At 45.8% G+C, this 20,104-nt stretch overlaps 3 protein-coding genes across 4 annotated transcripts; 2 read left to right on the top strand and 1 right to left on the bottom strand.

Moving 5' to 3' along the window:
• Positions 1 to 2,324: 2,324 nt before the first annotated feature.
• Positions 2,325 to 12,945, top strand: LOC144888927 (DNA repair and recombination protein RAD54-like). Its single transcript, XM_078768695.1, has 5 exons — positions 2,325 to 2,554; positions 3,158 to 3,236; positions 6,071 to 6,250; positions 6,345 to 6,508; positions 11,929 to 12,945. Exons 1-5 carry the CDS (start codon positions 2,436 to 2,438, stop codon positions 12,125 to 12,127), a joined length of 741 nt encoding a protein of 246 aa, XP_078624821.1. The 5' UTR covers positions 2,325 to 2,435; the 3' UTR covers positions 12,128 to 12,945.
• Positions 7,861 to 11,422, top strand: LOC144888929 (uncharacterized). Its single transcript, XM_078768702.1, has 4 exons — positions 7,861 to 8,180; positions 8,478 to 8,853; positions 9,175 to 9,941; positions 10,161 to 11,422. The coding sequence occupies exons 1-4, from the start codon at positions 7,861 to 7,863 to the stop codon at positions 10,729 to 10,731; spliced, it is 2,034 nt and encodes a 677-aa protein (XP_078624828.1). The 3' UTR covers positions 10,732 to 11,422.
• On the bottom strand, positions 12,669 to 19,812 carry LOC137434395 (alpha-ketoglutarate-dependent dioxygenase alkB homolog 7, mitochondrial-like). Of its 2 annotated transcripts, XM_068127349.2 has the most exons (5): positions 19,331 to 19,766; positions 15,881 to 16,054; positions 15,167 to 15,288; positions 13,141 to 13,243; positions 12,669 to 12,909 (listed from the first exon to the last, which is right to left on the bottom strand). In XM_068127349.2, exons 1-5 carry the CDS (start codon positions 19,571 to 19,573, stop codon positions 12,904 to 12,906), a joined length of 648 nt encoding a protein of 215 aa, XP_067983450.2. In that variant the 5' UTR covers positions 19,574 to 19,766; the 3' UTR covers positions 12,669 to 12,903. The 2 variants fall into 2 exon arrangements, with proteins under 2 accessions (XP_067983450.2, XP_067983449.2); XM_068127348.2 differs by lacking the exon at positions 13,141 to 13,243 and having other exon boundaries at positions 19,331 to 19,812.
• Between the last annotated feature and the right edge of the window lie 292 nt (positions 19,813 to 20,104).

Raw genomic sequence — 20,104 nt, 5'->3', positions numbered from 1 at the left:
CATCTGCATGCAACAACTCCCACGGTAAACCCCCTTTACGTTCTGAGCCAGCACCTCCATCACAGCTACAAATAGTAGTGGACTTGGTACCAACCCCTAATACACTCCCACCTTCACCTCAAACTCACCACTGTTCCCGTCGTTCGTCCTTACAGCTGTGCGCGCTCTTTTGTGCATTGCCATCACTACTCTGATCAACCATTCCTCCACTCCTAACTTCCTCAATGCCCATGTCAATACTTCGTGTGGAACCCTATCGAATGCTTTCTCCAGATGAACAAACCCAAGAAACAACTTCTTCCTCTTCTCCATGTACTTCTCCTGCAACTGCCTCAATAAAAGCACGTCTGTCGTTCCTCTTCCTGGCATAAATCCAAACTGCATTTCGTCGATCTTCACTTTCTTCCTTATCCTCCTCTCCAACACCCTTTCCAATACCTTCATTCCATGTTCCAATAACTTTATCGCTCGATACGGGCCACAGTCCAGAGGGTCACCTTTCCCCTTGTATAGAGGGACGAGGGTACTCAGTTCCCACTCCACTGGAATGCGGCCTTCTTTCACCACCAGATTACAGATCTCTGTCATTTTCTTCACGTCCCAACTTCCTGCTGCCTTCAACATATCTCCCACAACTCCCGTCGGCCTTCCCGCTTTTCTACTCTTCATTGCTTTTATCGCTTCCTCAACTTCCTTTCCAGTTATCTTCTCTGCCGGTCCTAAAACTGAGTTACTCTCGATGTTGCCATCCCATTCATTCCCTGCATTCAACAGCATTTCCATATATCTTTTAATTCAAATGCAACAATAAAAGGGTTTAATAAAAATAATGCCAGGGAACAGGAAATGCACGGTAAAACTAAATTCCTAATTGAGGGACCCTCCAGACGGACTCATATACAAACAAGGGGGAAAAAAACAACAAAAAAAACACCTTTAGAGGCCATTTTTCCCCGCAAAGCGGGGGTTGGCCTTTTTCGGGGACCGTGGTTGTTGTTGTTTTTCGGTCCCCTTTTTGAAGCAATGTTTTACGGCCGGATGCCCTTCCTGCCGCCAACCCTTTTTGTCGCCTTTTACAACAAACAGGGAATTACCAGTGAACTGGTACTCAATTAGCCGACCTCGGAAGGATGACAGGCTGAGTCAACCAAAATAAAAAATAAATAATATTTCTGCCGGCACTCAGCTCTGGTCTCGACGAGCACTTTGGGAGCTTGGTGGTCGTTGAAGCTACTGCATGGGAAGCGCACAAGATGGCGGTGGCACGGCGCCCTTAGTATCCACTGGCATAAGGCAAGCAGATAGGACGACCTCCTTCAGCTCGCTCGCGACCTCCTTCGCCTCCGAAGAACAACACAGCCGCCAAAACCTCCTCCTTTCCACTTGCAAAGCTCCCAAAAGCTTTCACCGATCTCCTCACAGGCGCCCACACAGGCAAAACGTGACCGCCCATGACCAAAGCCAGGACCGAGAGAGAGAGAGAGAGAGAGAGAGAGAGAGAGAGAGAGAGAGAGAGAGAGAGAGAGAGAGAGAAAGAGAAAGAGAAAGAGAAAGAGAAAGAGAGAAAGAAAGAGAAAGAAACGCACCCTCCCCTCTTTTCGCTGATGTCACACTCAAACCAATCCCCGTGCCCCACCACTTCAGTCCATGGCCATGACCAATCATTCCCTTTGGGGCGGGTCCTCGCGGCCCTTCTGGACGCCCATCGAGAACATTCGGGGGCGGGGATCCCTTGCCGATCGGCAAATGTGATGGGTATCTGCCGGGCATGTCGGTGTTGTAATATGCCCGAGTTCGTTTCCTGACAGCCCTCGACTTATCGCAGGTCGATTTATTATAACCACAAAGGTCAGATCACAAGAGGTAGGGCGGACAGGGGGATTTATTCTTATTCCCTAAGTTACCCAGCACAAGAGCCATCGTCCGTATGGCCACACGTCACACTTAATCCGAACACACAGATGTGACTTATTTTCACCAAGGTGTTCTTACACGACACTCAGATCATGGTAATCTGTACACTTCTACCTGGACTAAGGTATTTCATTGCCTTCCCCCTATAAACGTTACAATATTTATTTTATTGTATTAGCTAGTTGCCTGTGCCCAAACGGGATTCTGAATGGGGTAGGAATGGAGGCGGAAAAAATGCAAATGGCGTCTTCTGTCATTGGGCCAGCAAGCTGGGAGCAAAAATTCGTATTTATTGCCACATCTGATGCAATACAATTGCCCTATTGGTGGTGAGGTGCTTAATTTGAAACTGTTTGTTCGATTACAGGTAGCTTTTTGATGCCTAGGGTCCGTAATAAAAAAAATTTGCATTGGCGTCAAACCAATGACCAATGGAAAACTAATAGTAGGATGATTATATTGTGTTATTTGTTTGTTTATTCATTCTTTGCTGTTTTCATGATGCTTCCTCCTCAGCAAAAATGTCAGTCTTGGATTACATCCTGGCAGTTACTTGCTCCTCAACCAGTGACAAGGTTATCTTGGTCTCAAACTACACACAAACTCTGGACCTGTTTGAAAGATTATGTACTGCTCGGAAGTGAGTACACATTCAGAGATCTATTTTCAACACCTTTTAATTGTGTTCCAGTTTCTAAGCTTGTTAGAATTGAGTAAATGCTGTCATGAAAATTGCCAAGGAAGAGCTCAAGTTATTTAGACGTCAACGAGCTCGTGTTTTTTGCTTCCGCAGTGTTACGCTCACAAATGGTGTGAAAATCAATAATCAAAGAAGATATATTGGAGAAGTAGGATGGATAAAAAACATGCAGAGCGAATCATCGATGTGTGTCCCTTCCCTCGGATTGCCGTTAAACTGGGAGTCCCGTCTGCTAGCATTAGTTGGTGGACATAGAAGATTGCACGTTTTCTTTTTCAAAGAGTAGGTGAGATATCACCTATATCGTGAACCAATTCCACATTCCTGCAAACTTGGTTGAATGTTAGGCCTAGCCAGCCAGTTCGTAAGACTTGAAAAGGGGATCGGCAATTCTGCCTTAAAATCGCACAAATTCTGCTGTCAACTTCAACATCGGTTTAAATGCTATATGGTCGGGAAAATAAATTGTATAGCAGGAAGTATAAATTAATGAAATTATTGCTTGTGATTAAGTCAGCACTAACTTTCTGCTGAACCTCATAGGTATCTGTACGTACGACTCGATGGGAGCATGTCCATCAAAAAGCGAGCCAAGGTGGTGGAGCGTTTCAACAATCCCTCGGTACGCCACCTCACTAAAATGATTCACTTCCTTCATTCGTGAAAATGTCCACTTCTGATAAGAATTTTAACTTGGGAGAAAAAAAGGAGAATTTGAGTCTCTTTAATCCTATGATTTCAGATTGGAAGTTTGGGCCCAAAGCTTCATATTTCCCACCAAGTTGGAGGCCAAGCTGGGTGCAGATTAAGTGGTCCGAATGAGGCATTGATGTTAAATTGTTCGCTTCCTCTTCAATTTAAAACAGCAAGCTAATGCAGCTTCCATGATGATGATATATCAGGAAGGGTCACACTGAGTTAGTGTGATCAATCCTAAGTTTCACCCATCCAATAAATTTGGTCCAAGGACATGTTGTTTAAGGAAAATACTAAGATTTTTTTTAACAGCCACACTACAGACGAGGCAAGGACAGCTGACCAAACATCCCATCTGAAGGATGGTGTGCTCAGCCTTGTGTTTTGTTCACAGTCAATTATGTTTATCATTGAGTTGCCAGCAGGCTGTCCTGTTGCCTTTTAACCATATGCAGAATCGAAAATGTTACAAAGAAGCCTTAATGAGGCTGGGCCATGTGAAGCAGTGAAATGTGAGCTGATGGACATGGTGGGTGAAGAGAGCCTATATAGTCTGTGGGGTATGGTTTATGTTGCATAAATGTCTCCTTTTTAATGACACTGGTCCATTTTAATAAAAGAAAATTATTGCATGGTAAAGCTGCATATTTATGCATGAGGTTCCACATAATAATGCACGACTTCTCTGATGCTCTGCACAACCCTCTCTTCCATTTTACAGATGACTGCATTGTGCCATAAAGTACCGCCATCCCACTGGCAGGCAGACAGGAGCTGTCTGACTCTCTGTTGATCTGGAATTGTTTTATACTGGTCTGACAAATGGAATGAGTCTTTGAAACCTCATTCTTCTTTCATATGGCTCAAGCGTGGGATAGATGAAATAAAAGTTGCTGTACTCTGCCAATCGTGGGCACGTGACATTATGCTTTGTAGCTCCTGGCACATATCCCCTTTTACAGGTTGTGAGTTTGGCAGTCCTGCACTAGATTGTCTGTAATCTGGAGGTTACCACACTCGCATGAAGGCGATTCCGCAGGTCCCCAGGTGAACTTGTTGCTGCTAAACTGGTCAACGCCAGTTCGAAGCTGGTTCAAGCGGCACCATTCCTTCAGGGACATGTCACATCCTGGAGGTTTAGTGGAGGTGGAGAGATATTGTAGATGGCCTTCAGGTTGGTTCGGTCACCACTAGTTAATGTGCCATGTGTGCCTGCCAGACCCATCATCTGAAGTGATGTGGGGTTGGCCTCTCTCATAAAGGTCTTCCTGCTTTTCAATTGTTTGGCAAGAGGGAGGGGGGGGGGGGGAATTCTTCAAAGACTTATTGACGTGGGTGTCCTGAGATGTTAGAAGCTTTGGGTGCTGCATGTCTTTTAGTAGCTAGATGCTTGGCGTGATGGTGGTGAATGCCAGCAAGTACTGGGAGGGAGTGGGCTGTTGACTGACTGTTAGCCCTCAGATATGTTGAGCTGCACGTCAGCCTTTTTTGTGTGAAGGCTTTTGTCCGAAGCAGAGACAGTATTCTGCAGGGGCATATATTAATGTGAGTGTTGAGGCTTGGAGGGTAGAGAAGTCATTGCCACAGAGTTTGTGGATCAATTTGAGTCTTGCAGCTACTTTTACTGCTACCTTTTCTGTATGCTGCCAGAGGGTCACAGCCCAATAGAGTTGCACACAAAGGTAAGTAAGTATCTGAGGGAAGGAGAGAGGGATGTTGTTCAGCTTGACTTTCAGCTGTCTCCTTGCTTTGCTATCCTGCAGATGGAAGACGGAGTATGCTGTTTTCTGAACATTGAGACAGTCGCACCGTTGGTGGTAGTAGAGGCTCATTGTTGCAACATCTTTGCTTAGTGTCTTCAACTTTCTCAAATGTCTTGCCTGCATGTGATCCCAAAATGGCAAGATCATCAGCTTAGGCCTACATGTTAACCAGGAGTCAGAGCCTCCATTATTGTGATTGTTTAACCGACTCGACTGTCCATTCAGGAGAACCCAGAAGCAATGATTGCAAGTAATCATTTGGATGTTGTGGACAATTTCTTGAAGAGAAAATCAGTCTACAAGGGCTTGGTCTGTAGCTCCTGGTGTACTGCTCTTCCCTGTGACCCACAAAATAATCTACGGGATCAGCAGAGAGTCACACAGCTGTAGTCTGTCTGTCAGTAGGATAGGGGTATTTTTCGGTACAATACGGTGTTAAGACTCTCAAAATGCACTTTCACCGCACACCTCCAATCCTTTGGTTTACTTTTCTGTGATTTGTGGAAACACCTTCCTGAGGTTTTTTACCTCACTCTTCCTTTGAGAGCTTCAAACAGGCTGGTCACCACCTTCTCATGCCATTCTCTCTGTCCCCTACCCATTATCTTTTCTACCTCCATGAATCATACCTATCTCAACCCTATTACTTGCAGGTTATCATTTTTCCTCCTCTTTGCCCATTTCTTCATTTCCTTGTTTTTTGTAAAACTATGGCTCCTTGTCACCACTGTCAGTTTGTTACCTCACTTTTCCATGGGCCACCATCATGTATTAAATTAAATCAAGTTGCACTGCAGTCCATTTAATGAATATTGGTAGTATAAGTTAAAAAGAAAGAGTACCACTTTATGAAAGTATGTCTTGGCTGTCCAAATTTTGACCACTAATGCTTCATAAATCGCTCGGTGATCTAGGTGAACAAGACGATGATGGCACTGTATTGTTTCTATGTAAAGACTGACTTGTTGGGGTTTATACTGTCACACTGCCCAAGCAGAGTCCAGAATTTATATTCATGTTGAGCAGCAAAGCTGGCGGTTGTGGTTTGAACCTAATTGGAGCAAACCGCCTGATCATGTTTGATCCCGACTGGAATCCAGCAAACGACGAGCAGGCCATGGCGCGGGTGTGGCATGACGGACAGAAGAAAACGTGCTTCGTGTACCGCCTCGTATCGGTAAGGATTCGTGCACGTCAATGGAATAAAAGTATTTTCAATGTGGCAATGGCATTATTGGATGACTTGTGTTGGTCACTTCCTGATACTGCAGACTGGGACCATAGAGGAAAAGGTTTTGCAACGTCAGACTCACAAGAAGGCTCTGAGTAGTTGCGTGGTGGATAAGGAGATGGATGTTGAGCGGCACTTTACACAGGGTGAACTTCGCGACCTATTTGTACTCGATGAAGAAACCACGAGCGACACTCACGACAAGTTCGTTCCTCATTCCACTCCTTTCCCATCTGCACACTTGGCTTAAGATACTGGGACCCTGGAGTTGAATGCCATATACAACAACAACACAACAGGCATTTTAAGGCCATTTTCCCTGCTGGAGCAGGGGTTAGCCTTGTGGTCCCCATGACAATCCTCTCCATTTTGCCCTATTTTCTGCATCTCCCCTTGTTAACCCCCTTGCCCGCATTTCTTCTTCCACCATCTTCAGCCAAGTCTTTCTCGGTCTTCCCCGTCCTCTACTTCCTTCTACATTCATTTCCATCACTCTCCTCAACCAGTCACTTTCATCCATCCTCAACGCATGACCAAACCATCTGAACCTCTTTCTCTTCACAGCATCCATCACAGGCTCTATTCCCATCATCTTTCGCAATTCATCATTTGTCTTCCTTTCTCTCAACGATACTCCACACATCCACCGAACCATTCGCATTTCCACCCATTCCAGCCTTCGTTGTTGCTCTACGTTCATTACCCATGTCTCGCTCCCATAAATCATAACACTTCTCACACATGCAGCATACACCTTTCCCTTCAGCTTCAACGACACTCCCCTCCTCATCAGCACGCCACTCAGCTCTCGAAACTTCTTCCATGCACATCTCACTCCAGCATCCATTGCCGAGTCTGATCCACCTTCTCCATTCTGCATGTCTCTGAGGTAGCAAAATGTTTTCACACCTTCCAGCTTCACGCCATCTCCAAGATCCAACTCAACATTTCCTCCATCTGCAGCTCCCTCTGTGCACACCTTACACTTGAATGTAATTGCCACACTGGTTAATGACCCTCTCAGACCACTACATTTTTGATGAACCCACTCAGCGCACATTGTACAAAAGTGGGTGGTCCGCTTCGAAAGTCCGCTTATCCGCTTATCCGCTGCAGCGGACTAACGTTTTCGAAGCGGATAAGCGAATCGGAACAACCCCCGGAAACCGAAGCGGATAAGCGTAAGCGGACTACCGAAAAATTAAAGCGCATCGCAATTCGCCAAATCAGCTGTTAGCCTGAGCCGTTACTCTAGAATTGTGAATATTTATTTAAGTGAATAATAAGTGAAAACTGAATATTTTATTGGACGCTAGAGCGGCAATAACGTCAAGATGGAGAGATTTCTGACTCTCCAGCCCAGCGGCAGTGCCAGGGACAGGCACACGAGCGACGCAAACCAGCAGTCCCAGCACAGCGACATCCACAACTCGGCGGTCAACATGATGGGGGACGTGGAGGACAGTCAGGAGATCTGCGCCCTGACCCCTCAGCTCACGCGCAGCGAGAGCAGGATGTCGCTGGACTCAATCGAGTCGGCTGAGATCAACGTGACAATGGACACAGACAATTCCAGCCTCAGCCAGAAGTGGAGGCACATCGCCCCCTTCTTCAAGGTCGTGGACAGCAAGGCCACGTGCACCAAGTGCTCAAAGACACTCAAAGCCCAGCCCGGATCAAGTTCAAACTTGAAGGTGCACTACCAGAGGTACCACAATGCCCAGCACAACGACCTCAAGGCGGCCCTCGACGGCGGCAGCAGACCCGGCCGCCACAAGTCCTTCCAGGACATGGCCGGCGCCAGGAGGCAGGCCAGCATCGAGGAGACCTTCAAGGAGAAGTTCAGCCAGAAGAGGTGTCTCGACCTTTACTATAGGTAGGTAATTTTATATTTTAATTAAACTCATTTTCATTTGTCAACTTAAAGTAAGAATATATTAATAACTTCGGAATAAATCGGTCCGTTCTATTCCGATTTAACCGGAATTTATCGGATTCAATCGGAGGCACGTTAATAATTATAAATTCAATGTTAAAGTTTTTTTGACTGTTCAAAAATATCTTTCAACAATTTATATGTCTCATATAAATAATTTATATGAGACATATAAATTGTTAAGAGTTTTCATTCATTATATCAATTTATAATAAATTGATATAATATATAATTCAGGTCCTTCATTGGCTGCATGAAGCCCGCCTCGGAGACAGACAACGAGCACAACAGGGCCCTGTGGGCGTACGCCTGCCCACAGTTCAAGGTCCCCTCCCGGCGGAAGCTCACTCGGGACATCAGGGCGATGGGGGACCAGGCCAAGGCCGACCTGACGGACCTCCTCGCCAAACAGGAGTTCGTCGCCACCACGGCCGACAGCTGGTCGGCAAGCAACAGGGCCTTCCTGGGGATGACGGTGACCTGGCTGGAGAGGGTCACCTTCGAGGGGCAGTCCGCCGTCCTCGGGATTAAGGAGATCACCGTCAGCCAGACGGGCCAGTACCTGGCAGAGGCAATCTCCGAGCTGCACGATGACTTCGGCATCAAAAGAAAGGTGTGTAAACGCTGTAGTTTTAGAATTTAAAATTGTTTACAAAATTTATTTTCAATAGATTACAATTAACAATAAAAGTATGCGTTTTTTATGACAGTGTTTAAATATAATAGTCAAGATTAATTAGATTATTCAGGCAACTTAAAATGAATTGTTTTAGCAAAATATAATGTGTATTAAGTGACGTATTACAGTAATACGTCACCTAATAAACATTATATTTTGCTAAAACAATTCATTTTAAGTTTTAAAACTTTTAATATTAACTGTAAGTGAAAAATGAAAATAAACTTTGTTTTAAAACAGTATTTTGCTTTTCAGGTTGTCAGCACCACCACTGACAACGACGCCAACTACATCAGCGCCTTGAATCACTACGGGGCCCTCGGGCGCGATGACGAGCAGCTAGACGTGGTGGAGGTGGACCCAGAGGTGGTGCAGACCAACACCATCCTCGTGGTGGACGCCCTGGAGGAGGTGGACCAGCAGGAAGAGGTGGTGCACATCCCCAAGCATCGCCGCTGTGCGGCACACACAGTGAACCTGCTGGCCTCCAGGGACGTCGAGAAGGTGCCCGGCTGGAGCGCCCAGCCCAGGCCGGCCTTCACCAAGCCGGCCGCCAAGGCCCAGGGCCTGTGGAACGCCCAGAACAGGAAGACAGTGACCGCCAATGACATTAAGACGGCCCTGGGCAAGAAGCTTGTGACCCCCGGCGTCACCAGGTGGAACTCTAGCCACGACGCCTACAAGTGCCTGCTGACCGAGGTGCTTGACATGGACAAGAGGAACAACCTGAACCAGATCTGTCAGCGGCAGCACCCCCACCCCCTGCCGCACATCACGGAGGATGACGTGCAGATCTGGTCGGAGTACGTCAAGGTGACCGCCCCCCTCGCCGCCTGCCTAGACGTACTCCAGGGCGAGGAGAAGGCCTACATGGGGTGCCTTCTCCCCCACCTCCAGGTGCTCAAGGACTCCCTGGAGGCGCTGTCCATCGACGGCAGCATCGTCCACGCCCAGAACCTGGTGGCCAGCCTCCTCCAGCAGCCGTCCTGCGCCAGGAAGGGAACAAAGGGCTTTGACGGCAGGTTAGTTCTTATATTATTATTATATTTTATCACAACGAGTTGAAAATTAATAAGTGCTTCTTTCTTCTTATATTATATTATTATTAAATGATTAAAAAATCCTTGCCGGTCTAATGATTCATTTGAAATGAATTAAAATCAGTTGAATGACATTTAATTTTTCAATTTACAAATCTGAAATTATTTGACATTTGTTTTATAACTTTTCTTTTACTTCAGGTTCAGCCACCTCTTCGTGGACATGGACCTTTTGATGGCCACGGCGCTGCACCCCCAGCACAAGCTCGCCACGGTCAGGGCCATCTGCAGGAGGCAGAACAACGACGCCATCTGCGACCTGGTGAGGGACAAGCTCATCAGGGACCTGCTCGCCCTCGTCCTGCCTGACGAGCACCTGGACCCTGCCCCCCAGCAGGGACCCCAGCCCGGCTCGAGCAGTACGGATTACCTGTTCGCCATGGAGGAGGGGCAGCAGGAGGAGAACCTCGAGGAGAAGATCAGGGAAGAGGTCAACAACTGGTCGAGGAAGCCGCTGAGGGGGAACCCGGGGCTCTCGCCCAATCTCTTCCCGCTCGAGTTCCATGATGCTTGGGTAACTCTATTTCTCAGGCATAACACGCCGCTCCCGAGCTTTGCCTCGGTCGAGCGCGTGTTCAGCTACGGGTCGGACATCCTCAGGCCTAAGAGGTCGGCCCTGGCTGCACCGAACTTCGAGGCCCTCGTCTTCATGAAGGGCAACCTCCAAATCCTCAAGAAGGCCCACAAGGTGGAGGAGGAAGACGAGGACTAGTCAACAGACTGCTAGTCTGTTGACTAGTAGACTCTCTTGTCAAAGAAAGGACGGGCAAATTGATTTTTCTTCAATGTAACTTGCATATATTAAAATTATATTTAAATTAACTGTAGAGTAGAGTAGAGTCGAGTGGAAAACTTTATTTCAATAAATTTTGAATAAATTTTATTTAATTAAAAATGTATATTTTTGATCTTAAAAGCTTTGTTTGTCTTTGTAGTAGTTAGAAATGGCTATTTAGGCTTAAAAAGCATTAAATTCCCTTTAGAAACGTCAAAAATCGCTTTAAAAACGTCGAAGCGCTTTTAAAAAATCGAATCGAAGCGGATAAGCGGATAACCGGTAAGCGGGCTAAGATTTTCGGCCGCTGAAGCGGATAAGCGAATCGGACTACACGGGCTGGCGGAGCGGATAAGCGGTAAGCGGACTTAAAATTTTCCGAATCGCGCCCACCTTTAACATTGTACATTGAATGGAGTTCACTCCGACACCCTTCCTGCACAAAGCACACTTCCCAGTTCTTTACACCTCACCACATGCTTTACCACTTGCCATCACCTTCGTCTTTCCCATATTCACCTTCAGACCTTTTGTCTCCATACATTCCTTCCACTTGTTCATCTTCTCCTTCAGTCCATCCATACTTTATGCAATCAACACCAGATCATCTGCATACAACACCTCCCATGGCAAACCCTCCTTTACGTTCCGAGCCAGCACCTCCATCACAGCTACAAATAGTAGTGGACTTCGTACCAACCCTGATGCGCTCCCACCTTCACCTCAAACTCACCACTGTTCCCGTCATTCGTCCTTACAGCTGTGCGCGCTCTTTTGTACATTGCCATCACTACTCTGATCAACCATTCCTCCACTCCTAACTTACTCAATGCCCATGTCACTACTTTGCGTGGAACCCTATCGAATGCTTTCTCCAGATCAACAAACCCAAGAAACAACTTCTTCCTCTTCCTCCATGTACTTCTGCATCTGCCTTCCAATAAAAAGCATGTCTGTCGTTCCTCCTCTGCATATACTGCATTGATTTATGTTAGCAAATTAATGATTATGTATAGTGTCTTCTAATATCCCTGCCTTATAAATGAAAGGTGTACAAGATCATATGAAAGAATGTAATTCTTCATTTCCTTCCCCAACTCCACCACACCCCTCCTCCTTTCCCCTTGCCCATAGATTTCGCTGCCGTCGTTGTGTGAATGGCATCCAGGTGCGCGCACCTCCAACGGAAGCAGACTGTACGTCAGCCCTATCGCAATGGCAGCACAGTGCTGAGAGGCGCCACCTGCCAGACACTGCACTCCGTGCCGCTTGGGATGCCGGCATTTCCTTTGTGTTCCATCAACGCTCTCACGACACTCGCACTCTCGTGTGAACCCATGTGTACTTTATCCTAAAGGCATTACATTTTTAGCAAGCGCTTGCATTCCTTCCTGTGGAACCACTCCCGCAGGCCTCAGGAACCGAGTGAGAACTTTGGGTGGAAACTTGTTTTATAAACTCAGAAATGCAGCATGCCACCAGGCAAAGGATTGACGAATGGTATCACAAACCTCCACCATTGTTGGAATGGTGAAAGTGATCTACTGTGTCACAGTTGCCATAACGATGGCTTGGTTGAGAGTTCGCCGTCACGCTGCACTTGCAAGTCTGCTCCATACTGTAAAGCAAATGAAGTGCTGTTTTGAGTTGGCCGTTTAAATTTCCCACTTCTCCTTGCAGACAGCTTGGAGCAATGCTGGCAGACTAAGTCGAAGAATTAAGATGCTGGTGATGAGGAATCTAGCAAATTCTGACCTTTGCTATCCACATCAAAAGGATCAAACTATATTATTGAACCTTTTGGAGAGAAAGGGCTATGAGGAGGACAGGGGTAGGTAAACTTGATGATGTCGACTAATGTGTAAAACGACTGAAACGGTTTGTCATTTATTTGTTCAATGTAACATACTTCCCAAAACGATGGGGGAATAAAATTTCTTTTTGCATCTTTTATTTTTACTTTTTTTTTCACACAATTCATAGATTCACGTTTTCTCTTCTGGAAAGTTCCGGCAAATGATGGCGATCCGTCTGCTTCTCGGGATGTGTTTTCCTTCGTAATAGGATTCTTCGTTCTTTAGAATTTCGTGAGTGAACTTGTATCGCACTTTATCCCTGAGGAAGGGAGATTAAAAACTGACATGATCTTTTGCACAGTGTACACATATCTCCAATCATGGAGAGGTGAATAATGTTTGCATAATGCAAGGGTCTAGGTCGAGCCCAGTGGTTTCCAACCTTTTTAAACATAAGATCACTTTTAGAATCGAAATGCAACCCAAGATCTCCCCTTAAAAAATTCTACTTTACTATATATATATATATATATGCTTATGCATAACACACCTTGTTCTTAGTGTGACACCTGTGCTTGCACACTATCTGAGTGCTTTGAAGTCTGGGTCCTCGTTTGAGATGGCCAGTCTCATACAATCCATCAGATGGACATCTGTGAGATAAGGACGATACTTTGTGAGATGGATTTTTCCCAGATGAAATCATCGTCTGAGATATGTGGAATTAGAGTAGGCCTTCACCTCGAGTGCACAGGAAGTAAGAAGAGGGTACTTCTCTCTGTTTGAAATTCCCCAAAACTCTTTCTCCCTTGACCTAGCTTTCAGCTCTGTCATCTTGCATGGTGATTATCTCCATGTCACGTCCACTGCTCTGGTCAAACACCTGCTGAAAATTTGCTCAGTTCTCCAATGTCCACTTCAAGAAAATTATTTGAGACAAAACGATTTCTTCCATCTCGTCTCCCTCCTGAAATTGTCTGTTGAATTCCTTTTCCAATCGTCAGGTGGTCATGCAATTTTATTTTTATGGAACACTTCTTTGGTGTTTTGTAGGATTTTCTCCAGATTTGGGAAGTGTCCTGTCACCTTGTTCTTTAACTGTGAGGACCACAGGCCTTGTTTCAACTTGAATGCATTCACTGTACTGATCATGTGTGACAAGTCCCTGTCCCTCCCCTGCAGTTCGTGATTCAGATCGTTAAGTTTTGCCTATATTTGATTTAGGAAAGGTGACATTTTCAGGAATCAGATCTAAAAATCTCTGGAGGACTTTTCCTCGACTTAACCACTTCACATCTTCATGAAGGATGAGCTCACTGCAGGTGGCATCGAGCTCATCGAGTAACAATTTGAACGAGCAATGGTGCAAGCTCTAGCAATAATTGAGTTGACGATCTTGATAACTGTCATAACATGAGAAACGTTGATATCCTTGCTCGCTAGCGCTTGTTGGTGGATAACACGGTGCTAATTGACAAAGGAGGCAAATGCATGATCATTTCAGCAAAGTGCAATAAGGCCTGCATTGGCACCCAGCAATGTCGGTGCACCTTTAAAATTCGTTGTAGACATCCTCGCCTCTTGTCCTCTAAGTGGCAAAAGAGAGAAAGTCGTCCGTTGTTGCTGAGTCTTGAATGCTATGCAAATTAAAACAATCAGCTGGGCCGTATCCATTGTGTATACCGATGCATCAAACTGCAATGAGAAACATTCACAATCTGATGTCTTTAAAGATAAATTCACAGTATTTGATGAGACATGTCCTCGGACAGCGATTCCACCCTTTTGGCTACTTTTGAAGTGGCATGCTCTTGATGGCTGTCGTAATTTCATCGTTGTTTTTCTTTCTTTAAACAAGCTGTCGGCAGTAACCGTCATAGCCTCATTGATTAACTTCATCGGTGAATGGTTTCTTATGTTTCGCCAGCAGGTGGCTAATGCGAAAAGATGCCTTCTTGGACGGGCCCGGCTTCTCGCTCGTCATTTTGGATATGAGCAACCGACAACTGTATGGCAGCCACAGCAGTACAGCAACTGCATCATTAATGGATAATCAGTTCGTTTAAACGCAAATAATTTCTGATTGACCTGTGCGCCCACATTTAGCTCTTTTAAAAACTCTCCAGCAGCTTGCGTGTGCGACCCACAGCCACTGCAGTTTCAAATACAACCACCATACAACCACGACCCTTCCCATACTTTTTTTTTAAATGTTCAGATCGACGAGTGAAGATTCTGGGATCGACCTGTCAATCCCGATTGCGAGGCTCCAGCTAAACGACAAGGTAGCAAGGTTAGCAAGTCCCAAAGGGTATGAGCAAAATGGGGAGTGGGGTATAAGTATATATACAAAGATCTGATGGAGCACATCAACTGGTTCTGATGGATCTTTGTTGTGACTTTTTTTTTTCTCGATGGCTCCTTGAAACATTTGCAGCTGAGTGAAGGGTAGCCCATGACCTGGAAGATTCTCTTAAAATGTCCGGTCTCGCACAGACTCATCACGCGGTAAAGCAGGGGGTTGATTTTTCTATTACTGGTAGCCTATTGCACAAAGTTGCAAACATTTTACTCACCGCATGATATAAAAGGAGTGCCGTTTGAGCAGCATATCCATTTGTTCAGCCGTTCCTTCATGTACGAAACGCATGACGCAGGTGGACAGCAAGCTGAGGCCAGCGATGGTGTTCCCACAGAACTGCATCGACACCAGAACATCTTAGCTGATACCAACATTGCTTATTAACTGGGAAAATTCCTTCCTTATGTCTAAAGCAGAGCATAATAGAGCCGATGATACAAAAGGCAGGAATGGTCTTGTACCTGTTGAAGCACCTTTTCACTCCATCTATCAGTCATCTACTACTTCTTTAACGGCCACAATTATTCCTACGTCCTTGTGGGGTTGACCGGGGGAAGCTTGTCCCAAATCTTCAACGAACCAGTCCTGACGACGTTCAATTAAGGTTATGCCAGAAATATTGAATTTTGGCCATGGTGCTTGCGATAGCTCATCTGCTCTTCATGAAGGACACCATGAGATGTTTAACGTCCACCAAATAATGCCAGCACATGGGACGCCCATTTAACGTCAGAGGGACGGCACACCCATTGACGAATCGCCCTGCCTGTGAACCACCAGGATGACAGTTTATCGCTGGGATGAGATTCAAACCCAAGCCAGACAGCTTAGAGGTGAGTGTGCATACCTCTCGGTCTAGGCCATCCTGTCGGGCCCCCCTTTAGTCATTTACTTACAAAGAAGAAATGGGTGAATGAATGAATGTCACCTTGATGCTGTCGACATGTGGTTTGATGTACCCATGAGCATCCAAATCTAGGATGTGGATCAGAGGGCTGACTTCACTTCTTGTTCCAAATGCTGTCTCACAAACTCTATGCAACAGAGAGGCAGCCTCAGCACTCCATTTCTCCCGCTCTATCTCATGATAGCCATGGATAGCCTAAGAGAAGAAAATCCTATTAGTTTATACAGATCGGTTGCAGGGCAGTGCAAATTGGCCACAGGCTTTTACTTTCTAAACAAGGGATATCAAAGCTTATGGAACAGCAGAACAAAAGTGTCAACAGACAGTGTGGCGAAGGAAATAGGGACAAGAATGTAAGTGAGGATGAACCACAGTACGAATAGTTTCAGTTGAAAGGGGGAAGGGTCTCAATCGGTGTCGTAAAATTGGGACACCATGAGGTAGGCAGCACACGTGAAGGTCCTGGAGAGAAAAGGCAAGAGACAACAGATTCGGGAAGTTCTATATGTGAGAGAAAATGTGACTGGGGGGGGGGGGGGGGGTGAATGGAGGTGACCAACGAGTTTAGACTTGGTGACAGTCATAAGGCAAGTCTGATAGAATGTGTGTGACAGTTAGAAAGACAGGTGAGGACAGCAAGAGCAAGCCGAAAATAGACCTAAAGACTGCAACGCCACTAACTTGCTCATGATAAACAAAAAGCTGACCTTCACATTCAGACTTTTGGCCTAAGATGGTGATGACAAGGTGGGCCTTAAACGTCATTGCTTTAAGGGTGGCAAGATGGAAAGCAGTAGCAGTGGTCTACTATGGAGAAGCATATTCCATGAGACTTCAGAAAAGCCTTGAGGGTGGCACAGCTACTCCCTCCCTCATATTGTAGGCCTCCAACTTCAGAGGACAGCAAAGTGAGGGATCCTCCGGTAGCCTCTGAATCTCTTGACATTATTTGTCTCGTGTAAACTTTTCTTGCATGCAGAAGGTTGGAAACTCATGTATTTTCCAATGCAGCACCTGGCTTTGGAGGCTCGCTTGGCGATATGATCTGCCCAATAAAGATGAAAGCTGATGGCGAGTCCCAGGAGCTCCAGAGATGAGAGGGTAACCACAAAAATAAACTATTGTAGGGTTTGCCAGCTGCTTGTTATGGAGATACAAATTGAGGATTGTTTCTTTCCTGCATTACAGGACATTACAGGATGATGAACAGTTGCTTATTTTCACAAGATCTGCAGAGAGGGATGCTGCTGCAGCGTAATTGGCAGTGGGAGACTTTGAAGGTAGGAGGAGGGAGAGGGGGAGCTATGGTCAGTGAGGAACTATCCTGCACAGAGTTGACTTATATACAATGTGGCACAAAGTACAGGGTTTCCACAAATTACCATTCCAAATTCAAATCATAATAAATAAAAAAACGATGAAATGGGATATCCCAATGTGGTTTGCTGCATGTGAAAGAATATTCCTCAAAGTTTTATTTACATTTTTTTTTGGTTCCAGGAGTCTCCTGATACACGGTAGATGACATTTGCTGCATATGGTGCCCCCACAAGAAACAGCGCAATGTGTTTCCTGGTTTATAAAGACAAAATCATCTACATGGGTTCAACAACGCTTCAGGATGATCTATGGAAGAAAGCCAAGCATGAGTGGTGAGGATGTTGAACACACTTGTGAGTCGTTCGAGCGCAGTCTCTATGAGTCCTTTAGGACTGCCACCATGGAGCTGCAGCTACACTGCTCAACAGTACATGAAGTGCTGCACACGCGATTGCAGCTGTACACATGGAAAGTTCACTTAAACCGGACGACTGCATGCGATGAATCACATTTTCAGTGGATATTTTGGAATGCTGAGACGGAGATGACGGATTCCCATGACGCGTGCTCTTCTCAAATGAGTTAACCTTCCATGTTTTGGGAAAGTTAACAGACATAATATCATGATTTGGGGCTCTGAGCCTCCACATGAGGTCTGAGAACTTGAGCATGACAGCCTAAAGGTTAACGTGTTGTGCGGCCTCATGCATCACCGAGTCATTGGGCCATTCTTCTCTGCTGAAGCCACTATAAAGTCTGACAATTATTAGCTGAATATGTTGGAGAACCTTGTACTCCCGCAATTGGTGGATCTGATGGAAAGAGGTCATTTACCAACAATACAGAGCTCCCCCACACTGGAGTCTTATAGTGCACAATTTCTTCAATGAACACTTCAATGATTGATGGATTGGGTGCGACGATCCGAAACTGTGGGAACCACGTTTGCTGGACATAACGCCTCTGGATGTTTTTTCATATGGTTATGTGAAGGACCTGGTGTACCGAACGAAGCTTACCGATATTGCAAATCTGAGGAATAAGATAAGGGCTGCAATCAAGACCATAAGTGTATAAATGCTGAACATTGATGAATGTTACACACATTGACGGCTCAACCTGCCTGTGAAACACTGGGATGACAGTTTATGGCTGGATCGGGATTCAAATCCAGGCTGCACAGCTTAGAGGTGAGTGTGCCCTGTTGCAATTGTTGATTCCATGCTTTATTTTTGATTAGAAGAAAGGTGACATATAACATGGATTATCAATGATTGCCAATGTTGCTCACTCATTTACATGTTTAAAACAACAAAATAAAATTGTGAAAGGAAGCCTTTGAGAAGTTAAAGAACACAATGAATGCATGGGTTCCAAAACAACATTTCCTGGCAAAGGTGGAAGTAGCAAAGACAGGAAATAAAAGTAGAGCGGTATAGAAAACAAAGACCATTTTCCAGCTGTGAAAGGAGTACGAATGGTGCAGTACAAACAGTGGCAGAGGGAGCAGACAGACATTGTGCAAGGGGTAGAGCATGAAAAGATCATGCAGAGGGTGCACTGATCAGAGACCTGACAGAAGGTGGAGTTTGTGAAGATCAAAGGCAGGACTGTACGGAGAGGGCGGAGCGTGATAAAATACAGAGGGTGGAGCGAGAAGATTTAAAGAGGCGGGGTTTCAAAGAAAAACAGTGGGGGTGGAGATTGAAGTGCAGAGGCAGAGCGAGAAGGTTTTAAAGAGGCGGGGTTTCAAAGAAAAACAGAGGGGGTGGAGATTGAAGTGCAGAGGGCGGAGCGAGAAGGTTTTAAAGAGGCGGGGTTTCAAAGAAAAACAGTGGGGGTGGAGATTGAAGTGCAGAGGGCGGAGCGAGAAGGTTTTAAAGAGGCGGGGTTTCAAAGAAAAATAGAGGGGGCGGAGATTGAAGTGCAGAGGCAGAGCGAGAAGGTTTTAAAGAGGAGGGGTTTCAAAGAAAAATAGAGGGGGCGGAGATTGAAGTGCAGAGGGTGAGGCGGTCAAACAAGTGGCAGATTGAACAGAAATCAATAACGAATGTGACGAGGAAATGTCATTTATTCAATAACGAAATGCTCAAGGTCAGAGCGGAGCAAGAAATCGAGTAAATAACACAAATCAGAGGGAGATAAGCTCACATCGTCCCAGTGGTCGAACTGGTACTTCATTTTCCGAAACGAAGGCTCCACTTCGTCCAGTAAAATCTGCTCCTCTCGCAGACTCACGAACTCCTCACAGACACCGAACCCGTCGGGCGGTCGCGGCGCGGAAGGCGCGGCAAAGCGGCGGCGCTCGAAGGGTCCGGGAGCGGTGGGTCGTGACACTTTAGCCTTCGCTAACCAAGACACGCGGCCTAACTGGGAGCAAACAGTCCACGTCATAGTACTAGTTCGTACCTTTCTTTCCACAGTTATATTGTCCGAAGTGATACACCTCTGCCATTTGGGTTAAGCGCACACAACACCAACAGGCAAGCCGCCTATCATTACAAATGGGCATTACTCTACATACAGTACGTACAGTAAGCAAAATGACGCGGGTAATGGCAATCCAGCTTCTGTAATCTACGTGACACCTATACACCGTTCAACTGGGCATGATTGGTTTACAGGTTCACGCCACGGTGACAGATTTACAATTGCGATTATAAATTGGAGTGTGTGAAACAAACATCTAAAATTCGGATTTGGACCCGAACCTCTGGAATGTCCGTCCATCGTCCTCGGTATTCGTCCCCGACCTGACACGGAAAATGGTGACGGGTGACGTGAAATTGAGGGAATGAAAACTGCACTCTGAATTTCCAAGCTGTCTCTCTGAGCCGGCTGGGACTTTCGCAATTTAATTTTGCATCAATAATGTGAATCGAAAATACGTGGGGTCGATTTTTTTGACCTTGACCTAATTTAAGG

The sequence above is a fragment of the Myxine glutinosa genome, unplaced genomic scaffold (genome assembly GCF_964187855.1).
Source record: "Myxine glutinosa unplaced genomic scaffold, kmMyxGlut1.1 SCAFFOLD_154, whole genome shotgun sequence".
Lineage (NCBI taxonomy): Eukaryota > Metazoa > Chordata > Myxini > Myxiniformes > Myxinidae > Myxine > Myxine glutinosa.
The sequence above is the reverse complement of the archived record's forward strand: the minus strand, read 5'-3'. Positions and strand labels throughout refer to the sequence as shown.